This window comes from Prionailurus bengalensis, chromosome C2 (genome assembly GCF_016509475.1).
Source record: "Prionailurus bengalensis isolate Pbe53 chromosome C2, Fcat_Pben_1.1_paternal_pri, whole genome shotgun sequence".
Taxonomy (NCBI): Eukaryota; Metazoa; Chordata; class Mammalia; order Carnivora; family Felidae; genus Prionailurus; species Prionailurus bengalensis.
Genome location: NC_057350.1, coordinates 11,801,970 through 11,829,379, shown reverse-complemented (window position 1 = coordinate 11,829,379; position 27,410 = coordinate 11,801,970). Strand labels below are relative to the sequence as shown.

General features: G+C 42.9%; 2 protein-coding genes across 4 annotated transcripts in view; both read right to left on the bottom strand.

Annotated features, from left to right (window-relative positions):
* Nucleotides 1-903: 903 nt before the first annotated feature.
* On the bottom strand, nucleotides 904-5,259 carry DNAJC28 (DnaJ heat shock protein family (Hsp40) member C28). Its single transcript, XM_043593698.1, has 2 exons — nucleotides 4,974-5,259; nucleotides 904-4,066 (listed from the first exon to the last, which is right to left on the bottom strand). Exon 2 carries the CDS (start codon nucleotides 4,033-4,035, stop codon nucleotides 2,875-2,877), a length of 1,161 nt encoding a protein of 386 aa, XP_043449633.1. The 5' UTR covers nucleotides 4,036-4,066; nucleotides 4,974-5,259; the 3' UTR covers nucleotides 904-2,874.
* A 14,246-nt stretch (nucleotides 5,260-19,505) lies between these two features.
* The window catches only part of GART (phosphoribosylglycinamide formyltransferase, phosphoribosylglycinamide synthetase, phosphoribosylaminoimidazole synthetase), a 29,080-nt gene continuing 21,175 nt past the window's right edge, over nucleotides 19,506-27,410 (bottom strand). For all 3 annotated transcript variants that reach the window (XM_043593693.1, XM_043593692.1, XM_043593691.1), the window contains exons 15-22: nucleotides 26,384-26,635; nucleotides 25,982-26,134; nucleotides 24,913-25,119; nucleotides 23,692-23,829; nucleotides 21,871-22,001; nucleotides 21,461-21,602; nucleotides 20,354-20,469; nucleotides 19,506-20,257 (exon numbers count right to left, since the gene is read on the bottom strand). In XM_043593693.1, the coding sequence (XP_043449628.1) occupies nucleotides 20,069-20,257; nucleotides 20,354-20,469; nucleotides 21,461-21,602; nucleotides 21,871-22,001; nucleotides 23,692-23,829; nucleotides 24,913-25,119; nucleotides 25,982-26,134; nucleotides 26,384-26,635 (1,328 nt within the window). In that variant the 3' untranslated portion in view covers nucleotides 19,506-20,068. The remainder of the gene's footprint in view (nucleotides 20,258-20,353; nucleotides 20,470-21,460; nucleotides 21,603-21,870; nucleotides 22,002-23,691; nucleotides 23,830-24,912; nucleotides 25,120-25,981; nucleotides 26,135-26,383; nucleotides 26,636-27,410) is intronic.

The window sequence follows — 27,410 nt, the reverse complement described above, 5'->3', positions numbered from 1 at the left end:
AGAAGGTGAAACACGGACAGAAAAGACCAAGGCTGCATGATGGAGAGAGAAGTGTCACATTACAATTCAACAGGGGCCCCTGGGTGGCTCCAACGGTTAAGCATGTGACTCTCGATTTCGGCTCAGGTCATGATCTCACGGTTCGTGGGTTTGGGCTCCATGCAAACAGCACGGAGCCTGCTTGCGATTCTCTCTCACTCTCTGCCCCTACCCTTCTCTCTCTCTCAAAATAAATAAATAAAATTAAAAAAAAAAAAAAGATTACAATTCAACAAACTCTGATAAACTGGCCAGGATATTTTTTTCTGGTCTGAATTTTAGTTACTTAAATTAGTGAATCTGTTTTTATACCAGCGAGGTTGCCTTCGTTACAAGAATAATCTTTGTCACGGTTTTTTATTTTTTATTTATTTATTTTGAGAAAGAGAGAGAGAATCCCAAGTAGGTTCTGTACTGTCAGTGCAGACCCTGACACAGGGCTCGATCTTTTGAACCGTGAGATCATGACCTGGGCTGAGATCAAGAGTCCGACGTTCAACTGACTGAGCCACACAGGTGACCCTCTGTCACAGTTTTTATATCATCAATCAAAAAAGTTAAAAAATAGGGGCGCCTGGGTGTCTCCATCGGCTAAGCGTTCAGCCTCGGCTCAGGTCATGATCTCACGGTTCAAGAGTTTGAGCCCCATGTCGGGATCTGTGTTGACAGCTCAGAGCCTGGAGCCTGCTTCAGATTCTGTGTCTCCCTCTCTCTCTGCTCCTCCCCCGCTCATCCGCTGTTTATCTCTCCCTCAAAAATAATAAAACATTAAACAAAATTGTTTTTTAAAGTTTTAAAAATATTAATTCAGGTACTGAGCCAAAATTACGGTTATTATTGTTTATATAACAATGAACCACTGGATAATCATTAAAATTAACTTTATTAATCTTACTAATATAGACAATATTTATAAAGTGTCCTGTGCTGAAATTGAGGATTTACTAGAGTTTTCCAGTAACTTTACCATCCGTGATCCAATATTGAAAATGGTTTCCTTTCTATAGGTTGCTACAATTCAACTAGGTATCATACATCTAATTCCCATTAATGAAATTCACAGAACCAAAGCCTTCTAAAATGTTTTATAACCATAGTTCTTATTATGTAGCTTTCTTTCACACTTTTCACAGTTTTGTTTAGAGTAATGGCATCATTGTAGCAGCCACGTAACTCATTTAATAGTCAAATATTATACCAATTAATTACCCCATCATGTAAGCAGAAAGTCCTGAAATTTCCTTTTGAAGATATAGTTTGACTTAACTATCACATACTTTACAAAATAACTTGCTCTCGGGGCACCTGGGTGGTCCAGTCGGTTGAGCGTCCGGGTTCAGCTCAGGTCATGATCTCATGGTTCGTGACTACGAGCTCTGTGTTGGACTCTGTTCTGACAGCTCAGAGTCTGGAGCCTGCTTCGGATTCTGTGTCCCCCTCTCTCTCCACCCCACCCCTGCTTGTGCTCTGTCTCTCTCGGTCTTTCAAAAATGAATAAACATTAAAAAAATTTAAAAAAATAACTTGTTCTTTCAAGATCAGAGTGGCAAGTGCCATTTTTGAACAACATCCATAATACAACACTCTAAATAAGGAAAAAGATCTGCTCAGTTTGACCACCCTCTGTATCTTTCTAGTTGCCCAGTTCTGTGGCTAAAGCAATTACACAAATCTAAAAAAGGCAGATTTTCTGAAAGTGGACAGAACACAATCTCACGAATGTTAATCTCTTTGTCATTCGTCAAAAGTCCAAACTGGCACAAAATCCAGACATCTTTTTGTGTGTGAAAGGGTTCCTAAGACAGGAAATTGGATTCCTAAATTGAGATTCTCATATGGAAAAAGCCTCTGGGGAATCTGATACATGACAAAGACAGGCTTCAGATAGATCTATGTAAACCTAACATTTCAATCTCTGATTAGAGATGAAGCCAGAGTGAAATCTTAAGTTTCCATTGAGCCCAAGGACTTTTTTTTTTTTTTTAATTTCCAAAAGGATAGAAAATACACCCAAACTCTTTAAAGTGGCCACTGGAGTTTATTTCTAGAACAGCTATATCAACTATCTTGGCTGATGGATTTCTCTATAGCCAAGGTAACGAAGTTGGGAAGGAAAAAGCACAACCCAGATAGTGTGTGTGTGTGTGTGTGTGTGTGTGTGTGTGTGTGTGTTATTCAATACCCACAAGGAAGGTCTTTATAAAAAAGGGAGAGTACAGTAACTCCTTTGGGCTAATTTCCTGATCATAACATTTCCATCCACATGAAGAGTATCCCAAAAGTCTTAGAACAGTTTTAAACTTTAATAACCACAAGGTCTAAATGCAGCAAGCTTGCAAAGAACATTCATCATTTGGAGGTTTGCTTGCCTACATTCCATACTTCCATAGTTTTGTGACTTTTTATAATACTTCTTGGGTTTTTTTTTTTTCATTGTTGTTTAAGTAGCTGTGAAGATAGCAACAGCAACGGTCTTTAAGTTACTAGAGCTTAAAAGTGCACTAAGACTTTTGGACTACCCTTTGTGATTCCCAGTCTGAGTCCTTGTCCTAATTCGTGTCACCTATGACTGACATTTAAACTCTGAAATGGATTAAACTGTTTTCTTAGGAGTTCTTTTCTTGCAATATCCTCAGAGCAAAGCTGGTTGAACACTTCTCTCGGTTTCTTACAGCTTTCTCACTTATACATCACTAGAGATGTGATTAGTTTTGTGAAAAGTGCAGAGGCATACATTTCTCAAACTCTTGTGTTGTAGCAATAAATCTCATGTCCTATGTATGACATCAGTACAACTGAAAATGATTTGGGGTAGTATTATGGATATTTAAATGGTCAGATTTTAATAAATTTCCACATATTCATCCAGTTAAAAAAGCCTGTCTTGACGCCAGGTATTTTCTCCCCTTCTCCCTGATCAGTGTTGTTTGGGTTTTTATCTGTGACTTCTTTTGTTTTTATAAGGGCTTCATATATTTCCTGGGCTCTGGCAATTTCTTTCTGTGCATCAAAATGGACTTTTTGCCTGCTCAGGAGGGGAACAATTAAATTAAAATCATTAATTCGCTTGTTCAGTTTCCTGATGTTTTCGTGAAACTGCTCACAAACTTGGTTCCACTGTTTCTGTTCAGTTGGTGTCATTGGATTCCCAAGTTTTTTCCTTGACACTAAAATTGCCTCTCTGAGTTGATCGATAGTATCCTTTATTTCCTTTTGCATGAGGATCCATTCTGGTTGGTATCCATTATCTATCAATATTCTGTTCAGGTTGTGAGTCATGGGATCAATATATGAACAGCCAGAAAATTTTTTTAGAGGTTTTCCCTTCCCACTGAGATTGTCAAAGTCTCCTTTGGCCATTGATTCCTGAATGAGATCCTCTACTAAACGCTCAATAGCCTGAGTTATCTTTTGTTCTTTACTCTGTCTTACATCTTTAACAATTACGCTATCAATGAAATACTGGCTTTGTAGTTTCTGCTTCTGATATTCCATCACTTGTTCAGTTGCACGGTCTGCTCTAAATTGCCTATATTGCTTCTCTCGTTGACTGGGACTTCCGAAACCAATACCTTCAAAACTTAAATAATGTCGGTGTTGGGGTGTTTTATATTTGAACTTTTCTTCCTCTTCCTCTGCTTCTTCAACTTTATTCTGTCCGGCATTTGCTTGTGCTACCACGTGGGAAAGCACCTTCCTATAAGCTTCTTCGATCTGTATAAATGTTGCTGAATCCGCTGTACTAGAACCACCGTCTGGGTGGTATTGCTTGGCAAGCTTATGAAAAGCTTCCCTGACATCATCTGCAGAGCATCCTTCATCCAGATTCAGCAGCCTGTAATAGTCTCTCATCTTCTTTTTGGATTTCTGAGTTGACATCATTCTGTTTCTAATGACACCAAGATATGGAGGCATTTTCATTCGATTCGGTACCATTGAAGCATTTATCAGATGAGATCTTAAGATGTGAGCCATTATTACACACACTGTGTTCATAATTGTACCCAGAGTTCCTCCTAGCAATGATCTACAAACAGACAACAAGGAGTGAAGAAAGTTGTATTATCAGCAAATCTCATATTTTCAGCAATCAGGAAGAAATTACAGGTACCATGAAGGGCAGTTCTTTCTAATGCTGCTGCCACATTCTTACACCTGCTAGGTTTCTCTTGCGTTAGCAGAGAAATGGAAGTTGAGGATGTTTCGCATTACCATATTGTGATATCATCTGGATTCTACTCACTAACTAATCGCAGAATTTCAGAGCTGGCAAGTTCTTAAGAGATCTAATCCAATCCCCTCATTTTTATGGGAAAAGGTAGGCCCAGAAGGTTAAGCAACATAACCAAGTCACACAGCAAGGCGTAAGGAAAATGGGTAGGGTTAGGGCACAATAAGAGGCTTGCTTAATTCTCTGTATTCCTGGCAGATTATAAACGTCATCACCTCCACTATGTCTTTAGTGTATCACTGTTTTCATCATCTCAAGGAGTCTTCTCAGAAGACGTACGCACGTGAAACAGCATGGCAAAGCATGTACCTCATCTGACACACAGTTGAATAGAATCAAGTGTCCAAAAGCCTTTAAGCTCTATACCTTATCAAGAAGGAGCTGTTTGCTACATGCTAGAAAACCAAGACGAAAGGTGGGCCCTCCTGACATGTTAGCTGCTATTTTTCACACGCATGGTCTAGCAGGAAAGAAAAACTTATACCTAGACAATAGCAACGAAATGCTGGAAGTGGTTGAATTGGAAGTGGGATATTGATGTATAAACGCTAAAAGTGAGCTTCTAGGGACCCCAATTTTCTGGACAGTTGGGGTCAACGGCTCGGAGAGTTGGTCGAGACGGTAGCGGCCGATCCAACCGTGGCCATTGCGGGGCAGTGGTCAGTCTTGACGCGGAACACGCCCCGCCCCGCCCCCTACTCACCTTCACAGCGGCGGGGAAGGGGCTTAGCGGCTCCCGCCCCCATGCTGCGCCTCTGCGCATGCGTGCGCGGCCTGCCTTTCGTTCTCGGGTCTCGCTGCGGTCCACGGGCGGCCCTGGACTAGACCATCTGCCGGCTGACACTGAGGGGACCACAGAGGGGATGGAGGGCAGAGTCGTACCTCATGGGGCAGAAGTCCTACTTTAAAAGGGAACCCAGGAATCTCTCCTAAAATGAACTGTACCCTGTAGGACACAGGCAGGACGTTTCGGAAGGCTCTGCCCCGCCCCCGGGTGATCCGCTCCGCCTCCGCGCCCACCTCCAGCGGGAGGTGGTCCGGCCGACTGGGATTGTGGGAGGTGTAGTTCGCCGCGAAGTGCGGCGCGCTCCGTCCTCCGCCGCGCGGGGGCAGCGAAAATGCGGCGGTGGCCTGAACTGTGGAGAGCAGAGTGGTGAGTGGGGGTTGGGACCCTTGAAGGCGCAGTGGTTCGGGGGCGACAGCCCTTGGTAGTTTGCGTTTGAGAAGGGAAGACGTAGTCGTTTCCCTGTTCAGGACCTGAACAGCCTCTTCTGGGTCTGCAGATGGGGCACCAGCGCCGAGTCGTGAAAGTTGTACCCAGCCCAGAAAGATGTAGCTAACCCAGGCTGGAAACCTAGTCTTTGGGGCGACTGGGTGGCTCAGTCGATCAAGCCTAGGACTTTGGCTCAGGTCATGATCTCTCGGTTCGTGGGTTCGAGCCCTGCGGCGGACTCTGTGCTGACAGCTGGGAGCCTGGAGCCTGCTTGGAACACTGTGTCTCCCTCTCTCTCTGCCCCTCCCCCTTGTGCTTGCGCTCTCTCCCTCCCCCCCCTCTCAAAAATAAATAAACAACAACAACAGAAACCAAACCTAGTCGTTAATTCAGCAAGTCCCTCCTGAGGAGCTCGCTTAGCCAGGTATTGGTAGGTAGGGGATGAGGGGTGAGGACAGTCCAGGGCGAATTCAAAACAGGGGTCTCCTGGCTTTTAAGCTCATCCACTGTCATGAGGATTTCCTGCTCCCCCTCTTGAATGGGGAGGTAATTAAAAAAAAAACAAACAAATAAATAGAAAAAGGCAGAAAATTGGAGAGTCAGACCTGGATTGAAAATCCCTTTTCTTCCACTTGCTTTTCTCTGTGTCTGTTTACTAATAAAATAAAGGTACCAATAAATGGTAAACGTATGTTTAGCACTTCCTTTTTGCCACCTACTGTGCTAAGTGCTTTATGTATAGTCTCTCTGCCCGTTTTTCTTTAACGTTCTTGTTTATTCATTTAAGTAATCTCTGCACCCAAACATGGGGCTTGAACTCATGACCCAGAGAGTAAGAGTCACCTGCTGTACTGACTGAGCCAACCAGGTGCCCCTATGTATGGTCTCTTTTAATCCTTACAGCAGCCCTGAGATAAGTGCAGCTATTTTCCTCATTTTACGTGTGATGAAGTAATAATTGCATCAAACTCACTGAATGTTTGTGAGAATTACACAACGTATGCAAGTCACTTGGCACAATGCCTGGCAAATTAAGCCATGTATTTTATTACGACTATGTCTCCTAAAAGGAGCAGAAACAGGTACTAGCCTCTGTAAGCTTTTGAATTATAGATAATACAATAATTTGCTACCTTTCACGTAGTTGCACTGAAAAATATTTAAATATTGATGCAGAGGGATTTCCGTATAAGCAAACAATGAACATAAAGAGTTCCTGGGGCATTGGGGCACCTGGGTGGCTCAGTCAGTTAAGCGTCCGACTTTGGCTTAGTTCATGATCCCACGGTTCGTGGGTTCGAGCCCCCCGCGTTAGACCCTGTGCTGACAGCTCAGAGCCTGGAGCCTGCTTCGGATTCTGTGTCTCCCTCTCTCTCTGCCCCTCTCCCGCTCATGATCTGTCTCTCAAAAATAAATAAACGTTAAAAATTTTTTTTTAAGAGTTCCTGGGGCGCCTGCGTGCCTCAGTGCGTTAAGCGTCTGACTTAGGCTCAGGTCATGATCTCACTGTTTGTGAGTTCAAGACCCGCATCAGGCTCTGTGCTGACAGCTCAGAGCCTGGAGTCTCCTTCAGAATCTCTGTCTCCCTCTCTCTCTGCCCTTCCCTGATTGCACTCTTGTCTTCTCTCTCTCTCTCTGTCTCTTTCAAAAATGAGTAAACATTAAAAAAAATTTTTTTAAGTTCCTGTTTCTACAAGTGTTAACTTTCTAGCAACATCTTAAACAGCATAAAAGGGGAAAAAAAGCATAAACACAGCTTTAAAAACTACTCGCATTTGTAGAGTACTTTGCATTTTTCAAAACACTTATCACAAGTCTCATTTTGATGTTTGCATTTTAGAAGTAACTGTACTTTAGCATCAAATAGTGAAGTGACTTTTGTAAGTTACTAGAACCTTAAGTCCATTTCTGTCTTTCAAGAGGGTCAGTTTCATAGTGTGATTCTGTGCTTGTAGAAGGTGAATTGGAGTTGACTGAGTTATCCATTAGGAACACTTTGCAGCTGCAAAATGCAAACTAGCTAACTGACCTGGGGAATTATTTTTCTCATGTATAAGAAATGTGGAGGTAGGCAGTTTTCTGGTATTGGTTCATCTACAAAGAGTTGCCACATTTGCTTTACCATTCTCTCTCTTTCTCCAAATATATACTTTTTTTCCTAAATCATTTGAAAGCATTGGAAAATTATATAATTCAATACTTTACCGAGGATTGAGCATTTATTTCCTCAAAACAACATTTCCTTACGTTACCATAGCACTGTTATCAATTTGGCAGATTAAATATAGATATGATATTTAATGTAGTTACTATTCCCCTTTCAGCAATTGCCCTCATGATGTCCCTCAGAGCAACATATACACTTTGAAGTCAGCAGGTCAAATGAGTAATAAACCAGAGCTTTCTTATTCAGTTTAGGTATGGGCAGAAAGAATCAACCATTTGAAAATATGGTTCTTTTCCTGTTAAAAAGATGGCTCCCTACTCTGCAGTCAGTATTCCTAGCGATGATAAGGTGTGGTCAAAAGATCAAATTCAGAATCTGATCCAAGCACACAAATCGACTAGCTTTTTTTTTCTTTTTAAGATTTTATTTTATTTTACTTATTATTTTTTTTGGTGGGCTCCACCCCCAATATGGGGCTCAAACTCATGACTTCTGAGATCAAAAGTTGCATGCTCTACTGACTGAACCAGCTAGGTGCTGTTTAAAGATTTAATTTTTTAAAAATATTCTCTATACCCAATGTGGGGCTTGAACTCACAACCCTGAGATCAAGAGTCACATGCTCTTCTGAAAGGCTCCCTTGACTGGCATTTTTTTTTAAGTTTATTTGAGAGAGAGAGAGCAGCATGAGTGGGGGGGGGGGTGCAGAGAGAGGGGGATAGAGAGAATCCCAAGCAGGCTCCATGCCATCAGCAGATGGAGCCTGACTCAGGGCTCGATCCCATGAACCGTGAGAGTTACCTTGCTTAATTAAACTATAGACTTATTTATTTATAATTTTTTAATGTTTATTTTTGACAGAGAGCAAGAGAACGTGCAAAGGAGGGGCAGAGAGAGGGGGGGACAGGGAATCTGAAGCAGGCTCTGCATTGACAGCCCCCCAGTGCACGGCTGGAACCCACGAACCATGAGGTCATGGTTCCATGAGGTCATGAGGTCATGGCCTGAGCTGAAGTCGGATGTTCAACTGACTGAGCCATGCAGGCGCCCCTATAGACTTTTAAAAACACGTTCATTGTTAAAAACACATATAACGTTGTTAACCATTTTCAGGTTATATCATGATTAAAATCAACATGCTTGAACCTCTCTCATTTTCCACAAAATACAATTATTATCTCATGTTTGTCAGCTAGGATGTAGTATAATCTTACATAAAGACCGGTTTTATTTATTCATTTAGGTAATTATTATCTTTTTTAATGATTACTTTTAAGAGAGAGCACGTGAGAGTGGGGGAGTGGGAGAGAGAGAGGGAGTCAGAGAATCTGAAGCAGGTTCTGTGCTGCTGGCAAAGCCCGATGTGGGGCTTGAACCCATGAATTGTGAGATCATGACCTGAGCCAAAGTCAGATGCTCAACCGACTGAGCCACCCAGGCGCCCAAAGGACTGGTTTTAAATGAATGTATGTTGGATTCGATGTCCGTGCATTTCCTCGTTTAGAACATCTTTTTTAGAACATTCTTTCACAATATAGTTGAGCATTTTGAAAACAAATGTCCCCGGGCACCTGGGTGGCTCAGTCGGTGAAGCGTCCGACTTTGGCTCAGGTCATGATGTCCCGGTTTGTGGATTTGAGCCCCACGTCGGGCTCTGGGCTGACAGCTCAGAGCCTGGAGCCTGCTTCCGATTCTGGGTCTCCCTCTCTCTCTGCCCCTCCCCCACTCACGCTCCGTTTTCTCTGTCTCTCAAAATAAATAAATGTTAAAAAAAAGAATTACATATACAGAGGAGAGCAGACAGCAAGAATTTAGTTGGCACACCAAAACCTAATCATTAATTGTACTGCCAAGTGGGTAGAAAATAGAGTGATATTTTTCAAAGTTATTAAAAACCAAATTTCCTTACATTATAGTTATATTAAATATTCACTGAGCTCCTGTGGGAGGCGGGGCGCTACAACAGAGGCCTCTTCTCTCTGTTCTCTCAGATGGTTTTTTTTTTTTCCTTCTCTTTTGTTTGCTGGTTCCATGAGAACTGCAAAGAGGTCGATGTCTTGCCAGTAAGTTGCCATAGTAACCAAAAATCACACTTCCCTCAAGATTGATTTATGGTTCAGTCTGCATCCTAAAACCTCAGGTCCAATGATGTTTGCGGATGGTAACGTCTGGAGCTACAGTTCCTAGAACCACCATGAAGATGCCTTCCTCTCCAGGTGCCATCATTTGTTTTTGTTTTTGTTTTTGTTTTTTAATTTAAGTAGGTTCTGCACTGAATGTGGGGCTTGAACTCATGACCCCAAGATTAAGAGTTGCATGCTCTACCAACCGGGCCAGCCAGGCACCCTTCTGGGGTGCCATCTTAATTCACTTTTAAACTATTTGATTAAGAAAGAGTTTGATGTAGAGTGCCAGCTTTTTTTTTTTTTTTTCTTAGTTTATTTATTTATTTTGAGAGAAGGTAAGCATGCCTGTGTGCATGCGCTCGTGGGGGAAGGCCAGAGAAAGAGGGAGAGAGAGAGAGAGAGAGAGAGAGAGAATGAGAGAGAGAATCCCAATCAGGCTCTGCATTGTCAGCACAGAGCCTGATGTGGGGCTCGAACCCACAAACCATGAGATCATGACCTGAGCTGAAATCAAGAGTCAGGTGCTTAATCGACTGAGCCACCAGGCGCCCCTAGAGTGTCAGCTTTTAAAGAAAGAAGGCAGTGGGGCAACTTATGTAATGTGACAACACTCTACAGTCTGGGAGGGGGATGCGGTGAGGGAAAGGTACTGTGGGAAAGAGAAGATTCACATTGTTTTGGGTATTTCCTCCTTTTTCCTCTTCCCAGCTAGGAAAACCACTTGTCAGGGTCTCCTGCGTGGGCCACATGCGGGGGCTGTGGCACTTTGCTCATGGTAAACTGCCCTCCACCCCCCGGGATTTCTGATTTTCATTTTTGGTGTGGAATTCATGTGATGATTTCTTGTTACTTGAGCCTGAATTATCTGCATTTAAAATTTTTTTTTTCAACGTTTTTTATTTATTTTTGGGACAGAGAGAGACAGAGCATGAACGGGGGAGGGGCAGAGAGAGAGGGAGACACAGAATCGGAAACAGGCTCCAGGCTCCGAGCCATCAGCCCAGAGCCCGACGCGGGGCTCGAACTCACGGACCGCGAGATCGTGACCTGGCTGAAGTCGGACGCTTAACCGACTGCGCCACCCAGGCGCCCCTGAATTATCTGCATTTAGTGCGGATCTCCAGCACTCTCCGTTCCTTGGAATTCTGAATATTGCGCATACCTCCCGCTAACCACAGGCCAGGAGTGGGGAAAACAGATGCGCACCTGCTGTCTGGGAACCAGCGTTTGAATTGTTTCTAACCCGTCTTGCATTTACTCAGTGTGTTTCGTGAAATCACTGCTTTACAGCAGAGCTACCGTGTGCTTTTCTCGCCCTTCGGAATTTTTTTCCGGCTTTATTGAGGTAGAATTGACAGAGAAAAGTTGTATATTTTTAAGGTGTACAATTTGATACTTTGATATAGGTATATATGGTGACATAATCACCACACTCAAGCCAATTAATCAAGCTAATTAACATATCCATCACCTCACAGAGTTACCTTCTTTTTTTTTTTTTTTTTTTTGATGAAAACACTTGAGATCTACTCCCCTAGCAAATTTCAGGTATGCAATACAGAATTGTTCACTACAGTCAGTCTAGGTGTTTTGGTAAGTTAAAAAGACCAGTATGTGGAGGGTTTGCCTCCTTTCACTGCTTACCAGTTGTCAAAGATTTGAGCAACAAAACTCTAATAAACACATTAAAGCTGTCACACAACACTACTTGCTAGAGAATCATTCAAGATGCTTTATAGAAAGAATAGGTTTTAAAGCAAATCTGATTCCTAAACAGCTTTGTCATGGGATGTAAGGCTGCTTCCATTCAAAAAGCTCACTCTCTGGGATGTCCCTGAGTGACCTTTTCATCTTAGGGCTTGTCCAGAGACATCTCAGGCTCTGGCGAGGTGATGCTGGCTCATTTGGTCCGTGCTGTTCTCAGAAATGAGCATGTAAATCCAGTTTGTTACCCAAACTCATTCTTGATTAAATAAATAACATTTCTTGTATTAAATGAAATTGAAGAATCATATAATTTCTGTTCCTTACTTGACAGCGAGGTTGTGGGGGATATCCACAGTGAGTGAGTGGTTCTGTCCTTCTTCTTAGGAAATACATGTTGAAATATTTATGGATAAAGGGATATGATGTCTGCAAATTACTCTCCAATGACTTAGAAATAAACACATGTACAGAGCAAGGGAGAAAGAGAGCAAACAATAAGCGACATGGACTGAAATGTTCGTTGGAGAAAATGGGTAAGGTTTATTTGGAAGGTTTTTGTATTTTTGCAACTGTTCTATAAGTGTTAGTCATTTTTAATTCTTTAAAAAGAATGTATTTGTGGGGTGCCTGGGTGGCTCAGTCGGTTGAGTGTCTGACTCTTGATCTCGGCTCAGGTCATGATCTCATGGCCGTGGGATTGAACCCTACCGTGGGGTCTGTGCTGACGGTGGGGAGCCTGCTTGGAATTCTCTCCCTCTCCCTCTGCGCCTCATTTGTGTGCATGCGCACATGCTTTTGGTCTCTCTCAAATAAATTAAAAAAAAAAAAAAGTAAGTGAGCAATCAGGTCATGGAAAGACGTGGAAGAACCTGAAATGCACATTGTTAAGTGACAAAAGCCAATCTGAAAAGGTTACATATTCTATGATTCCAACTATATAAACCTATAGAAATAGTTTTAAGAGATCAGCAGATTAAAAAAAACAGGCAAATGACTCGAATAGACATTTCTCCAAAGAAGGTGTACAAGTGGCCAACAGGTCACTTGTATGCAGGGAAGCTCAACACCACTGATCGTTAGGGAAATGCAAATCAAAACCACAGTGAGACAGCATAACACGTCCACGAGGGTGGCTGCTATCAGACAAAACAAAACAGAAAATAACAAGTGATGGTGAAGATGTGGAGAAACAGAAACCCTAGTGAAAATATAAAAAGGTGGAGGCATTTTTGATGGTCACAACTGGGAATTGTTCCTGGCACCTAGTGGTTGGAGGCCGCGGATGCTACTCAGCATTTCACAAGGCAGGGATTACCTGGCAAAGAATTCTCTGGCCCAGAATGTCAATAGTGCTATTTCAGGGGCCCTGCTGTGGACTATCCTTTCTCTCCTTTCTCCTTTCCACTTATTTCTCCCTAGATCTATTACGGTTCAGACAAGGAAGAGCAGGATGTTGGAATAAAAGAGACCATGGAAATCTAATCTTAGCCTTCTGAAAGAGAAAACGGTGACATGCCCAAGGCCACATGGTTTGTGGCAGATTTTTCTGCCAGTCTAAATCTGCAGATGGTCTAAATCTGCAGATTCAATCTGCACAGTTAGTGCAGAACTTTTTCTGTAGCCCTCCCTGTCCAGAGGGCAAACATGATTACGTGCTACAAAAGGGAAAGAAAGTGCTAGAGTATTTGCATGTTGGCTTGGCGTATAGCTTTCTAAAATAACAATCTCAGGGGCACCTGGGTGGCTCAGTCAGTTAAGTGTCCAATTCTCGGTTTCGGCTTAAGTCATGATCTCGCGGTTTCGTGGGTTTGAGCCCCGAGTATGGACTCTGCTGGCAGCAGGGAGCCTGCTGGGGATTTTCTCTCTTTCCCTCTCTCTCTCTGCCCCTCCCCTGCTCATGCTGTCTCTGTGTCTCTCAAAATAAATAAAGTAAAAAAATAAAATAGATAACAATCTTAGTTCCAGGAGGAATTTGTTTCAAAATGTAGTTAGTAGCGCCAGAACTCTGTTAAGTCGTTATTAGATTTTAAGTTAAAATAGGGCCATTGGGGGGTGCCCTCTAATGCAATCTGATTGTTGTCCTTGTAAGAGGAGGAAATCTGGATACACAAAGGGACACCAGGAATGCATGTGTGCAAAGGAAAGACTATGTGAGGACACAGTGAGAAGGCGGCCTCAGAAACCCTGATCTTGAACTTCCAGCCTCCAGAACCTCAAGAGAGTAAAGCCCCAGTCTGTGGCATTTTGTTACAGCAGCCTAAGCTGACTGACATACGGGCCTGTAGGATCCTCATACGTTGGTTCAGTGGACTCCAGGAATTTGTGTTCTCCAAACTGTTTCCTCCCAGATGGAAAACTCTAAAGGCAAGTAGAGGCTTAAGTGCCCTCAGTTCCCTGTTGCTGGATGCCCGTGTCCTGCAGGTTGAGCTTTGGGCCGCTGCGACCTCTTCCTTACCTCCTCCACCCAGGGCTATCATCCCACCTTGGATGTTGGCATTTTGGCGGGGCACACTTGGGCCCCCAGAACCTCCTGTGCCAGGGAACAGATTTAAGGTGCTGGGCTCTCTGGCTTGCCGAAAGGTGCGTGATGGGGTGGTGGTAGCTATTTCTCTCTACTTGGCCTCTAAGAGAGAAGAGCCAGAAGCTCGATCCCTGCTCCTGGAGACACCCTTCTCCTAGGCTGGAGGTGTCCCTCTCTCCTGGGCCCCCAACTGCACTGCTTGTTCATTTTCAGGCTCCTTTGCGGACCTCTCGCTTAATTGCTAAGGGTGCTAGGGCTGCGGAGCTCTGTGAGTTCTGTGTTTTGATTCCCTAAATTGTCTACACACTCAGTTGCAGGCCTAAGCTTGGTCTCTAAGCTGACGACTAAGGTGTGAAGTCCCACCGGCCTCTGAAGGATAGTCCCTCATTTTGTAAAAGAAAGGCACACCTTGCCGGTGTCCTGAATCTTACTAGGGTGCTGTAAACACCGTCAGGGCACCAAAGGCACACTTGAAAAGGCTGATTTGAGGGAAAAAAAGGAAAAGGCCGGGGTGCCTGGGTGGCTCAGTTGGTTAAGCATCCGACTTCCGCTCAGGTCACAATCTCATGGCTTTGTGGGTTCAAGCCCCCCATCGGGCTCTGTGCTGACAGATTGGAGCCTGGATCCTGCTCCGAATTCTGTATCTCCCTCTCTCTCTCTCTGCCTCTCCCCCACTCATGCTCTGTCTCTCTCTCTCTCTCTCTCTCTCTCTCAAAAATAAACATTAAAAAAAAACAAAGAAAAGGCTGATTTGCTGTGGATGCTAAGAAAGCAAAATAAATCCTTTATAAAACTAGAAGGTTTTCAATACTTGGCTTTCAACAAAAGTGAAGGAGGACTTAATAGCTTTGTCACCTGAATATTTAATTTAAAATAATTTTTGGAGGGGCGCCAGGGTGGCTCAGTGGATTAAATGACTTTGGCTCAGGTCACAATCTCACGGTTCGTGAGTTAGAGCCCTGCGTCAGGCTCTGTGCTGACAGCTCAGGGCCTGGAGCCCGAAGCTTGCTTCAGATTCTGTGTCTCTCTGCCCTTCCCTGACTCGCTCTCTCTCTCTCTCTCTCTCTCTCTCTCTCTTTCCTTCAAAAATAAACAGTAAAAAAATTAAAAAATAAAATGATTTTAGTGATCTTGTTTTATTTTTGCATCTAACTGAAGCAGTCAAGGGATTGAGTGATATTGCTATAACAAAACTAATTTTTCCTGTAAATGTTTGGAGTTTAGTAGTACAGAAAAATTTTAAATGCAGTCTGGGGGTGCCTGGGTGGCTTAGTCGGTTAAGCGTCTGACTCTGATTTTGGCTAAGGTCATGATCTCACAGTTAGTGGGATCAAACCCTGAGTCAGCTCTGGGCTGACAGCACAGAGCCCGCTTGGGATTCTCTCCCTCCCTCTCTCTCTGCCCCTCCCTTGCTATCACGCATGTGCGCTCGCTCGCTCTCTCTCAAAATAAATAAACTTAAAGAAAATAAAATACAGTTAGACTCTGAGTGTCCACAAATACTTCAATTCATGAAACTTTTAAAAAATTTTTTTAAATGTTTAGTTTTGAGAGAGACAGAGAGAGGTGGGGGAAGGAGCAGAGAGACAGGGAGACAGACGATCCAAAGTGGAGCTCTTTGCTGAGAGCAGACAGCCCGATGTGGGGCTTCAGCTCACAAACCAGGAGATCATGACCTGAGCCGAAGTTGGACACTTAACTGACCGAGCCACCCAGGTGCCCAGTTCCCGAACCTTTTTTAAAAAATGAAATCGATTGGGAATATTGAAATCTTCATGCCTTTATTGCAATGCTCAGAATACAGGTGGGGCTCAGGAGTTAGCATTTGTAGTAAGTATACTCCCAAGAATTACCAGGTTAACAGATGGGGGATTGAGGATTAGGATTGTGGTTCAGATAGACAGTCTTTAATACGATATCTGTCACAAAGCATGGATGTCTTATCTGATTTCATTGAAGTGACTTCATATTTTGAATGGGAAGTATTTTAAATGTGTGATGTATTTTATAACATCAGATTAAATATAATCTTGATGTATTTCCAAAACTGAATTAATAAGTTGTATCTTTGTTTTGAGAAACTGTTTTATGGGGATATAATTCATATGCCACACAATTCACCCATTTAAACTGTACATTTCAGTGGCTTAAGATATGCCCATGGAGTCATGCAACCATGTCCACAATCAATTCTAGAACATTCTCATCACCTAACAGAAACCTTGCACCCTTTAGACATCACCCTTAAAGTACATCTATCCCCACAGCCATGGGCAACTACTAATCTATTCTGTGTCTGTACGGATTTGCCTGTTCTGGACATTCCATCTCAACAGAATTATAAATGTAGTCTTATGTGACTGGATTCTTTCATTTAGCATGCTTTAAAAAAATTTGTTAATGTTTATTTTTGAGAGACAGAGACAGAGTGCAAGTGGGGAAGGAGAGAGAGAGGGAGACACAGAATCCAAAGCAGGCTCCAGGCTCTGAGCTGTCAGCACAGAGCCCGATGCGGGGCTCCAACCCACGAAGCATGAGATCATGACCTGAGCTGGTCAGATGCTTAACTGACTCAGCCACCCAGATGCCCTCACTTAGCATATTTCAAGGTTCATCCATGTTGTAGTATGTATCTTCTTTGTTTCCTTTAATGACGATAATACCCCATTGTATGGGTAGACCACATTTTCTTTATTGACTCACTAGCTGATGGGACATTCTGATTGTTCCTACTTATGAATTTAAAAATATTAACAGTTGGTTCCGGATAAAGGAAAATGGCCTTGTGTTGTAAATAAAGGCTGATGTGGCTTGTGAAAGAATGGCTATCAGAGACTATCTCTTAAACCGTAGTGGAGGAGGCAAAATCTATGTATTACAGAGATCATTGGTAAAAAGCAGCTCAGGGAGATAAGCCAAGGGGAACCATTGGCGTTAACAGTAACATGAACTTAAAAATAACTGGGATTTTATTCATCTTCCTGAAATACCTGCAGCCACACCTGTCACGTGAACTGAGGAGCTAGACCCTTGTCCCGTGGGGGCTGCTGTGCTTGGGAATCCCTTCGCCCTGTGCAGGGCGACCTCCACCCTGGGAGAGGGAGGCAGTTTCACACTTTCTGACAGCCCAAGGCCATATTCCAGTTCTCCGTGGCCCCTGGCTGTGAGAGCAGGGTGGGCCACCTAACTGTGGCCAGTTGGATGATCCTACCTGGGACTTTAAGCCTGGATGAGTGACCCCGAGGCACAGGCAGGCAGAGTGCATTTTGGTCGTAGGGGGCACAGCAGATGGGAGTGCCCACTGGAAGTGGGGCCCGGGGGAACCTGGTGGGACCATGGCAGCAGTGTCCTTGACAAAAATCCTCCTGGGGCAAGAAATAGGCAAGGGAACTGTGATTTAAAAAGAAAAAAACAAAAAAAAAAACCAAAAAAAAACTACCAGCTGTACCAGTTACTAAACTTTGTTGTGATTAAATACTGTTGTACTTGAGTTACTTAAGAAGTTTGTATAGTAGTTAAAAAGTAAAAAATTAGACAAGAGACCATGAAATTTCTCTCAGAACTTGTAACACCCTTTAGAGCATCCTTTGGCTCACTTGTTTTGGCATACACACTTAAATCCTTTGACTATTACGGACTCACAGTTGGGCACCGCCCATCCCCCTGATCTTGCTACCTGAACACAAGGTGTGACCGAGGGCTGATGTTTTATTCCTCTGTATACAAATAGAAAGAGACATCCATAATACAAATGCCCATATTTATCACAATAAAATATTGACCTGTTTTCACTTTTGCACTGAACTTTTCATAACTTAAATGACCTTTTCTCTACCATTATAAACTAATGGCTACTTATGTACTCATCATGTCCAAATAATACTCAGCTTATCCCAAATAAGACCATAGGACAGACACGCTTTAAGCGGGCTCCCGTGTTCTTTCAGAATCCTCCTTATTTTCAAGTACTTTCTGGTTTCTGGCAACCAGACACAATTTGATTCTTCTGCCAAAATAGGAAATCAATAACCTTACGTGGAATTCACGTTCCTTTTAGTTGAAATTAGTATCAGAGTAAGGGCTAAAAAATTTTATTTCTCAAGTCATAAGCTTACACTGATTTTTCCTTAAATTTTTTTTTTTTTTTTTAGCATTTATTTTTGAGAGTGAGCAAGTGCAAGCTGGGAAGGGGCAGAGAGAGGGAGACCGAGGATCTGAAGCAGGCTCCTTGCTGTCAGCACAGAGCCCAATGTGGGGCTCGATCCCACGAACTGAGATCATGACCTGAGACGAAACCAAGTGTCAGCTGCTCAATGGACTGAGCCACCCAGGTGCCCCTACATTGGTTTTTCTAGATTACATGCTGGTGCTATCAGCATGGTACTACTTTTATTACTGTTTGTGATTTTATCCACCAATAACATTTTCTTCTGTATCTTTTAACTTTCTCTAAACTCCATAGGACAATGTTGGGCATATATGTCATAGGTACTTAATAATGTTGAGTGACCTCTCCAAAATAAACGCATCGTTTTTACAGCAAAGGGACCTGTGTGAAGTGAGGAGGCTGAACCTCCAGTTTGATGGCCGTTGCTGACTGCAGTCAGTAAGGGTGACATCACTGGCTGGCTGCCTGGGCCTGGGGAAACCTACTTGTACCAGAGGCAGTGATTAGCATCTGTTGGCGAAGGTGCCACTCCTCTTAACCCCCTACTCTTTTTCTTTTCGTAAGGCTAGGATTTACTTCTGTATAAAAGGACTCTTCAGCCGTTAGATGTTGAGATTAAACTCCAAGGGAAGATTTGAACATGACCTCCAGGTATCCTTCCTGTAAGGCGCACTCTGGGCAGGCAGAGCTTAGGCCACATCACCTTGAAAGCTGCTCAGTAGTCCAAGGATGGCTGGCTACCTCTGGGCTGGGTGGCCAGTCCTTATTTATTCTGCTACGGGAGAAATGTGGTCCCAAGCTTGGTGTCATGTACATGTGCCTACTAGGTCAGCTCAGACTTCCCAGCTCTAGAATTGCATAGCCAGATGGGAAATGAATGGCTGGAGTGGGAAACACATGCAGTGCCTTTATACTCTTTACTAGTCCGGGTGGAGTGCCTTCCATCTGCCCTCACTGCTCCCAAATAGTACCTACAGTTCCAAAATTCTATGTCCCCATTCTCAATTTTGTGCTCGAGATGTATTTGCTGAAAGAACAGTAAATTACAACAGCTTCTATAACTGGGAGAAGTATAAAATGAATGCTGACCATGGAGTGCCTACTCTGGGCCAAGTGTTTTCGGCATTGCACACGTATTAATTATCAAAACAACCATATGACAGGCATGTGCCTACTTCAGTAGATGGGGAAACAGAGACAGAGAAGATGAGTAACATGTCTAAGTCCTGTTTTGAATCAAGACGCCAACAAAACTCTAACCTTCTAGTATTTACAGAAGTATGGATGTTTGTAACCCATAATTGTGAAGCTAAAATCTGGGTATTACAGAAACTGTCAATAACTAGGATGTTTAATGATATTTCAAAGCACAAAGTACACCATCCCTCAGAAGTGGGAGTTACACACCCATTTTATGACACTACATTATGATCAGGGTAATTAGAGTAGATTAGTCTCAATTCAAACCAGTACAGATATACAATATGGGGAAGAGATATTAACTTAATAGCCTTGTTGATTAACTCTTCAAAAACTAGAGAACATATAACTACAAGAAATGGAGGTGGTATCCGTCAGAAGAAGAAGAGAGACTAAAAGTTTTGGTATCTTGTTTGGCTGAAAGTGAAAGGGATTCTGAATGACCGGCTTGATTATGATCAAGAAGGTCCAGAACAGGTAAACCCTAAAAGACCGCTGGAGATGACACACGTATGCCCCAGACATGCTGCACCAGGCTTGTTTTCAACGAATCTCTGTTCGTTAAAAAAAAAAAAGGCCAGAGGCGCGGGTGAGGAATTCTTTCTTAGCAGTTGTTCTTCTGGGCTGAGTCCATGATAACGCAGATAGCCAGACTTCTTTCAGAACTCGCTCTAGCCCCGAATGGGGGAGACTTCACTACTCTGTGACCCAACGAATCTTGCCATTTTCTCCAAGCTGTACAGTTCCACTGGCTACCAGGTGGAGGGCTGCGGGAAATAGTCTGTGCTCTGCTAATTTCACTCTTTCAGACAGAGTTGTAACGGTGTCGCCCCTCTTCACTGGAACAGCTTCTTGTAAGATAATCTGTCCAGCATCTACATCTTCCTGGGGAAGGAAGCAAAAGTTTTGAACATTACTTTCTAGCCGGTACAATTTACATACAGACAGTAATGATGTTTCGGTAGAAGGAGACATACTCACAGCTACAAAGTGCACAGTACACCCAGTGACTGTGACCCCGGCTTCTAGGACTTGCTCATGTGCATTTGAACCCTTAAAAGACGGGAGCAAGGATGGATGGATGTTGAGCATTTTCCCTGGAAATTAATGAAACCACAGTGGTCAGAACTTAAAGATCCTATGTATATTACCAAAGGAATACATGTTTTCCTGTCTAGAATGAGAGGTCAGCAGGAATAGGATTTCTCTGGGATGGGTGTTTCTCTGTGAAAGACAGAAATGAAGGAAAGGGAAATCTAGCTTCTCATCCAAGAGGTCCCGGGGGCAGCAAGTTCTTGCCTCTTGCACAACTGAAGATCCACCCAGGGACTCTGAATAGGTGCCTGCAGTGACTGAAAGTCGGATGGGATGGGTCAACTCCGGATCGTAGAGCTCGGGGAAGATTCGGCTTGTCGCTGACACACAGGAGATTCCTGCACAGCATCTGCGTGCTTGACTTCTAACCACGAAGTGGCACGTCCGCCAGCCAGATGCTAGGTTAGTTCTGTGAGCATTATGTCACCAGAGGCACTCCCAATTTTGTATTCTGTCTAACCACATTCACTTAGGAAAACAAACTCTTTGGAGAGAGAATACATTTATTGCCCAAATGTAGGCACAAAAAAGGACAGTTGGACGTAGTCAAAGTGTTAGTGGAAAAGGCAATAACACAAGGTGTGTTTTCCAGAAACAGTGCCTTCCCTGCCATGTCTGGCAGTGGTCTACACTCCCTAAGAATGGACTCTTCATTTTGGGATATAGGGAATCGCTTTCCTTTGCTTCTCAACAAGTAAAAATGTCTCTTCTGAATATTTATTTAGAAGATGAAATACTAGTAATGTGAGTGACCTAAGCTGTATTAGAAAAAGTGATAGTTACAGCAGGCCAAAGAAAACTGATAAAAAGATCAGGAAAATAAAAAGTCATTGGGTCATTCATTCTTTGAGCACAGGCAAAGGAAATTAAATTATGACCTGTGTTCAAACGGCCCAGTAAATATTTCACAATTGGGATTGTTTGGGAAGCTAACCGCCCTGTAGTTTGTTTTCATTTGATTTCTCAATGTGGTGTCAAATAATTTTTGCTTACCATTCCATTTTCTGACAAAGGGGCCAGATAAAATTCTCATGAATCCTGCAAGACAGACTATGTCTGTGGAGAACTCTTCAAGGACTTGGTCAATTGCAGTGTCAAATTCTACACGACTTTTATATAATTTATGATTGATTACCTGTAATAGAAAAAGATAAGCAAAATCTTTTTAAATGAATTACCAAAAATAATTTAAAACTCAACCTTTACGTGGACCATACTTCACTTCTTTCTGAGGAAGACGTGCCTGATGTAAAGAATTAAGGAATGGGGAGGACGGTGTTGAAAGGCACACACCGTGATCCAGAAAGCCAAAGAACAAGCTGTCCTACAGACGGAAGTCTTGTGGGGGCGGGTTATGAGTTGAAATACAGTCTGGAGGAAAGATACTTTTCAAAGTAACTCACTCTGGTGGGAATTCCGGCTCTTTCTGCTTTATCTAAGCCAGCCACTGCAGCTTTGTTGGAGATAACAACAACGATGTGTGCACAGCTACTTGGCTCCCTAGTATTGTCTATGAGGGCTTGGAGGTTTGATCCTGAAAAAGAGAGAAAAACACAAGCTGATATTTCTTAAAAGAGGTTATGTACCGTTCTGAATAATCAATGGTCAAGATTTCCAAATAAATGTCTCAGAAAAGACTGGCAAAATACATGAGGTTTTTAAATTCCCTTTTGGGATAATGGATCAATAATAGCTTATGGAAGCACAGGCACTCTTAATTTTAGGATATGTAATTGCTCCTGCAAAATAACACCTTATGATCTAGCATAGTAATAAAAATAGTATAACATTTTAAAAACTGATGAGGAATAAGCTGCTTAATTAAGCAAGAAAAAAATCCTCTTTTTTTTTAAGATTTTATTTTTTTTAAACGTTTATTTTTGGGGCGCCTGGGTGGCTCAATTGGTTGAGCGTCCAACTTCGGCTCAGGTCACGATCTCGCAGTCTGTGAGTTCGAGCCCCGCGTCGGGCTCCGTGCTGAGAGCTCGGAGCCTGGAGCCTGCTTCGGGTTCTGTGTCTCCCTCCCTCTCTGCCCCTCCCCCGCTCAGGCTCTATCTCTCTCTCTCTGTGAAAAATAAAACATTAAAAAAAAAAAAAAAAGTTTATTTTTGAGAGGGAGAATGCACGAGTGAGCGAGGGGCAAAGAGAGGAGACAAAGAATCCGGAGCAGGTTCGGCGCTGCCAGTGCAGAGCCTAACACAGGGCTCGAACTCAGGAACTGTGAGATCATGACCTGAGCCAAAGCTGGACACTTAACCAACTGAGCCACTTAGGCACCCCAAAGATCTTACTTTTTTAAGTAATCTCTAGATCCAGTGTGGGGCTCGAATTTATAACCCAGAGATCAAGAGCTGCATGCTCTACCGACGGAGCCAGCCAGGCACCCAGAAAAATCAAGCCTCTTAAGAAGAAACCACTATGGCCTTTACAACAGTTTCTTTGCGTTACCATCAACTTGGGCCTAAAGTATACTGAAACCTTAAAATGGACTTGGAAAGCAATTACATTTCCGGGAACGTATCCTAAAGAAATAATCAGATATGCACTTAAAAATGCTTATTTGTAAAAATGTTCATAGCAATGCTGCTTATTAAAGTGGGAATAATAAACATGCTATATATCCATCTGAGAGAATACAGTGCTCTTATTACTTCACCCCTCTGTCTACAACAAACATAAATTTCACCTTATTACTATTAAATTAAAAAAATTAAAAAAAAACAAACCCTCAGCAGTTTGCTGGAGGGGTTGTGGGTGGGGAGATGGGCTAAATGAGCAAGGGGCATTAAGGAAGACACTTGTTGGGGTGAGCACTGGGCATTATACACATGAGACAGATCACTGGAATCTACTCCTGAAATCATTACTGTACTATGTGCTAACCTGGATGTAAATTAGAAAATAAATAATAAAAATCATAAAAAACAAGCAAACAAACAAATCTCAGCTGTTGTAACTTTTCAACTACAGAGCTACAGTACAAAAGAAGTTGGATTTTCTATCTTTTCCAGTTCCTTTTTCTTTAATCATCTTCGTGATACCCTCTACTCTTCCTTTAGGTGTCTCAAATGCCTGAGAAAAGTGTAAAGACTGAGGATACAGAAAAATAATAGCCCTTAATGACTCCCTGCCCCATTCTACTGAGAGTGTCCTCACGATCTGAAGGAGGTTTTTTTTTTTTGGGGGGGGGGCGGGCAGGAGGAAGGAAGGAGGGCACATCTCACCTGTTCCAGATATTAAGACAGCCACTCTTGCCTTTTTTGGTTGGACAGAGAAATGATTTTTCAGAGTGCCATTCTCCAATACTGATCCATTTGCTTGCATGGTTTCAATCAGATGCTTGACTTTCACACGAGGAGAACCTTCATTTCAAACACACCCAGTAAATAAGAATAGAACAGTGAATTAACAGTAATGGAAAGAAAAGTATTTTATGCAAACATAAAATAAACATTGAAAAAAAAAAAGTATTTTATGAAAACTGGAAATACTTTATTCTGAAAATAAGATATGCATGGACTAAAATGAAGAATAGGCTTGTATTACTTAAAGTTACTCACTCATAAAAACTTCCTGAAAGAGAACATGTATTAATTACCTACTTCCAACTAAAAGCTATGGCGTGTCACTGTCTCCTGACCTCAGGGTAGGCATGTAACCCAAGCAAGGCCATTCAAAGATTTGATACAGGATGTTGAGGAAGAGAGGGCCTCTTTCCTAATGCAATGTGAGCTCAAGGATGTGGGCTCAAGAGATCTTTCCGGTATTTGGAGAACTGGCCTGAAAAGGAACCTACACAATAAAGGGATGAAAGGCAGATACGACATCACCAGCAAGTACTGGCGTCTGTCAGCTCATCTGAGTGGCTTTTCTGCCACTCTGTCAATTTCTAGTACGTCTGACAGAGTCCTGTGTATACACGGCACTTGTCAGGGCGCCCGCTTCACTGGCGAGCTGAGCTGAGTCACAAAGCACAGCCTGAGACAAGGTCTCGCATGTGGGCACAGGACTTTGGAGATGACCCCAGGAAACCAGAGTGAAGATCTGGGAAGAGTGATCTGGAAAGCCAGCGTAAGAGTGTGTTACTAAACTGGTCGCCACTGGGGGCAACTGGGGCTTGACTTTCCCTGGGACCTCAAAGGCACCGTGAAGACTCTGCCTCAGAACTGCTCCCTTCTTCTGTCCCTCAAGTGGGGATTTCTTCACTCCACTGGTTAAGGGTTGTCTTCTGGGCTATAGTTGTGCATATGTGACCATCACACAAGGTGTCAGCACCCTAGGGCAGGAGGGAAGAGGTGTGTGGTGTTACTAGCTTCTGTCCTGTCGCAGCTGTGTGAACACGGGTGCCATACAAGGGCTGTAATAAAACGTGGGCAGGAGCTCGAGGCAGGGCAGTGGCATTTCAGGTTACATACCTAAGAGCAACTAAAGAAGGAGCGATTTACCTTCAGGACACGCAACCACCTTGCCAATCACCCAGGCTTCTTCGCTGTGCTGCTTGATATCCCTCAGAATCTGCTCTGTCCTATCCTTTGACACCACGAGGACAGCCCCAACCCCACAGTTAAATGTTCTGGCCATCTCTTCCTCAGAGAGGTGTCCTTCTTGCTGTAACCACGAGAAGATCCTGGGGATCCTCCAGGTCTGGGCATCTGAAAACAGGCAAGATATGTTTCATGAACCTATTATCTCACACAACGTATAACGTATGCATATATACAAAGCTGTGAATTTTTGGGGGGATCCATCTGTACCTGAGATATCCACAGCATTTTTGCTGACACACTTGGCCAATATTCACAATTAGGTGAATATTGGTTTTGTGCTGCATTAACTATGTTTTTAGGAATCCCCTAATGGATTAATTGTATTCCAGTAAATACAGTAAATTGCAGTAAAGGTTTGTGAACGTTTAGTTGGGTCTTAGCAATGACCAAAATGCCCTAAGTATGATGCAAAACTAGGCGGCTTATGTTACAGATTTAGAGGAATGTGTACACTATTTAAAAGAAGTTATAAAGAAAAAGAAGCTATATAAAAAGTTAAAATCAAACCCCTGTCCTGCTGTATTTACTTTAAAATTTAGACTTAGGTCTGCTATAATACAACAAAAATCTCTAATAAAAGTTTATTTTTATTCTTTTCTTTTATTTGAGAGAGGGAGAGAGGAATATATATATAGAGAGAGAAAGGGAGACAGCACACGTTTGTCCATGAGCAGGTGAGGGACAGAGAGAGAGAGACAGAATCGCAAGCAGACTCCACACTGTCAGCTCAGAGCCTAATGTAGGGCTCGATCCACCCCCCCTCCCCACCCCCCCGTAGCATTTCATCTACATAAGTCAATTACATGCAAGGATTTTATGCCTTATAAACATGGTTAATAAAGCAAAAAGAGGTAGAAAGGTCAGCCCTATTTTTTCTGAGAAACCCTAACAATTAAGAATTTTCTTCCATAATGTAGTTTTCCTCCAAATGGTTTTCTGAACAAAAAGTTCCTTGTACCAATCTTACCTAAATCCACTCCAAATTTCTCAGGAAGGACTCTGGGGATGTTTTCTAGCAATCCTCCACCAGTAATATGGGCAAAGGCCTTGACATGTCCTGAACGTAGGACAGGTAATAGCGAATGGCTGTAGATTCTCGTTGGAGTCAGAAGTAAGTCCCCTGTGTATTGGAGAGAGAAGACAAAAACTTAGCCTATGAATGTAAAACCAAATCATATATAAAAAACAATTCTGAAATACAGAATGATTTGACCCTGCACAGACACACCAGGTTTTACAATAAGGTCCCAACAGTAAACTCACAGGACAAGGTAATTTATTCCATTCTAATTTACTAAGGAAAGACTAACCCATTAAGTGGTTGCTCAGACATTTCCAAACGGGAGAGTTGAAACCTGAGTGCTTTTACCTAAGGTCTGGTCACCACAGCCATCAGGTGCTGGAGAGGAGTACTGGAGGGAAGATTTTGCTACAATTTTCCTCACAAGGCTAAATCCATTGCTGTGAAGACCAGATGAAGCTATTCCAATAACGGCATCCCCTTCGGTGATTCTTTCCAGGTGAGGGAGTTTCTGATCCCGCTCCATGGCACCGACGGCAAAACCGGCCAGGTCATACTCTCCGGGAGGATACATGTCAGGCATTTCTGCAGTTTCACCTCCTGGAGGAAGATACACCAAGAACAAAGAAATCACATAGTATTTATGAACCTGCCTAGGAAGTAGTGACACCAGCTTTTTTTTTTTTTTTTTTTTTTTTTTACTTGAGAGAGCGAGAGTGTGCACAAACATGAGAGCCAGGGAGAGGGGCAGAGGGAGAGACAGAGAGAGGGAGGAGGGGAGAGAGGGAGAGAGGGAGGGGGAGAGAGAGGGAGGGAGAGTATCCCAAGCAGGCTCCAGGCTCAGCACTCAGCATATAGCCTGATGCAGGGCTCGATCTTATGACCCTAGGATCATGACCTGAGTCGAAATCAAGAGCTGGACTCAAACCACTGAGCCACCCAGGTGCCCCTCTTTTAAGTTTATTTAAGTAATCTCTACGCCCAACATGGGGCCTGAACTCATGACCCGAAATCAAGAGTCACGTGCTTTTACAAGTGAGCCAGCCAGGTGCCCCCTGCTCTTAATATGAACAATTAAACATGTGGCTATATTTCACAAATGTTCAAAAAAAAGTATGTATTCTATTAGCTGCCTAACAGAATTTTCAACCAAGTACAATTTGAAGGCAAGCCGCTAAATTCCCATGAGGGAGAAGTGTAGCTTCCCAACAGCATGACATTCAAAGGATGAATGCTTGGTTGAATGTCATTCCTATGGCAAGTTTAGAAATGCTTTCACCTGTATTCGATCTTTATAATCACTCTACATTCCAGATGACAGTATAAGCTTAGAGAAGTGACGTACTCAGGCCTAAATCCAAATGCCCTGGCCTAG

Excerpts from the sequence above, each read along its gene's own strand:
- DNAJC28 (XM_043593698.1), bottom strand. The coding sequence starts at position 4,035 with ATGAACACAGTGTGTGTAATAATGGCTCACATCTTAAGATCTCATCTG.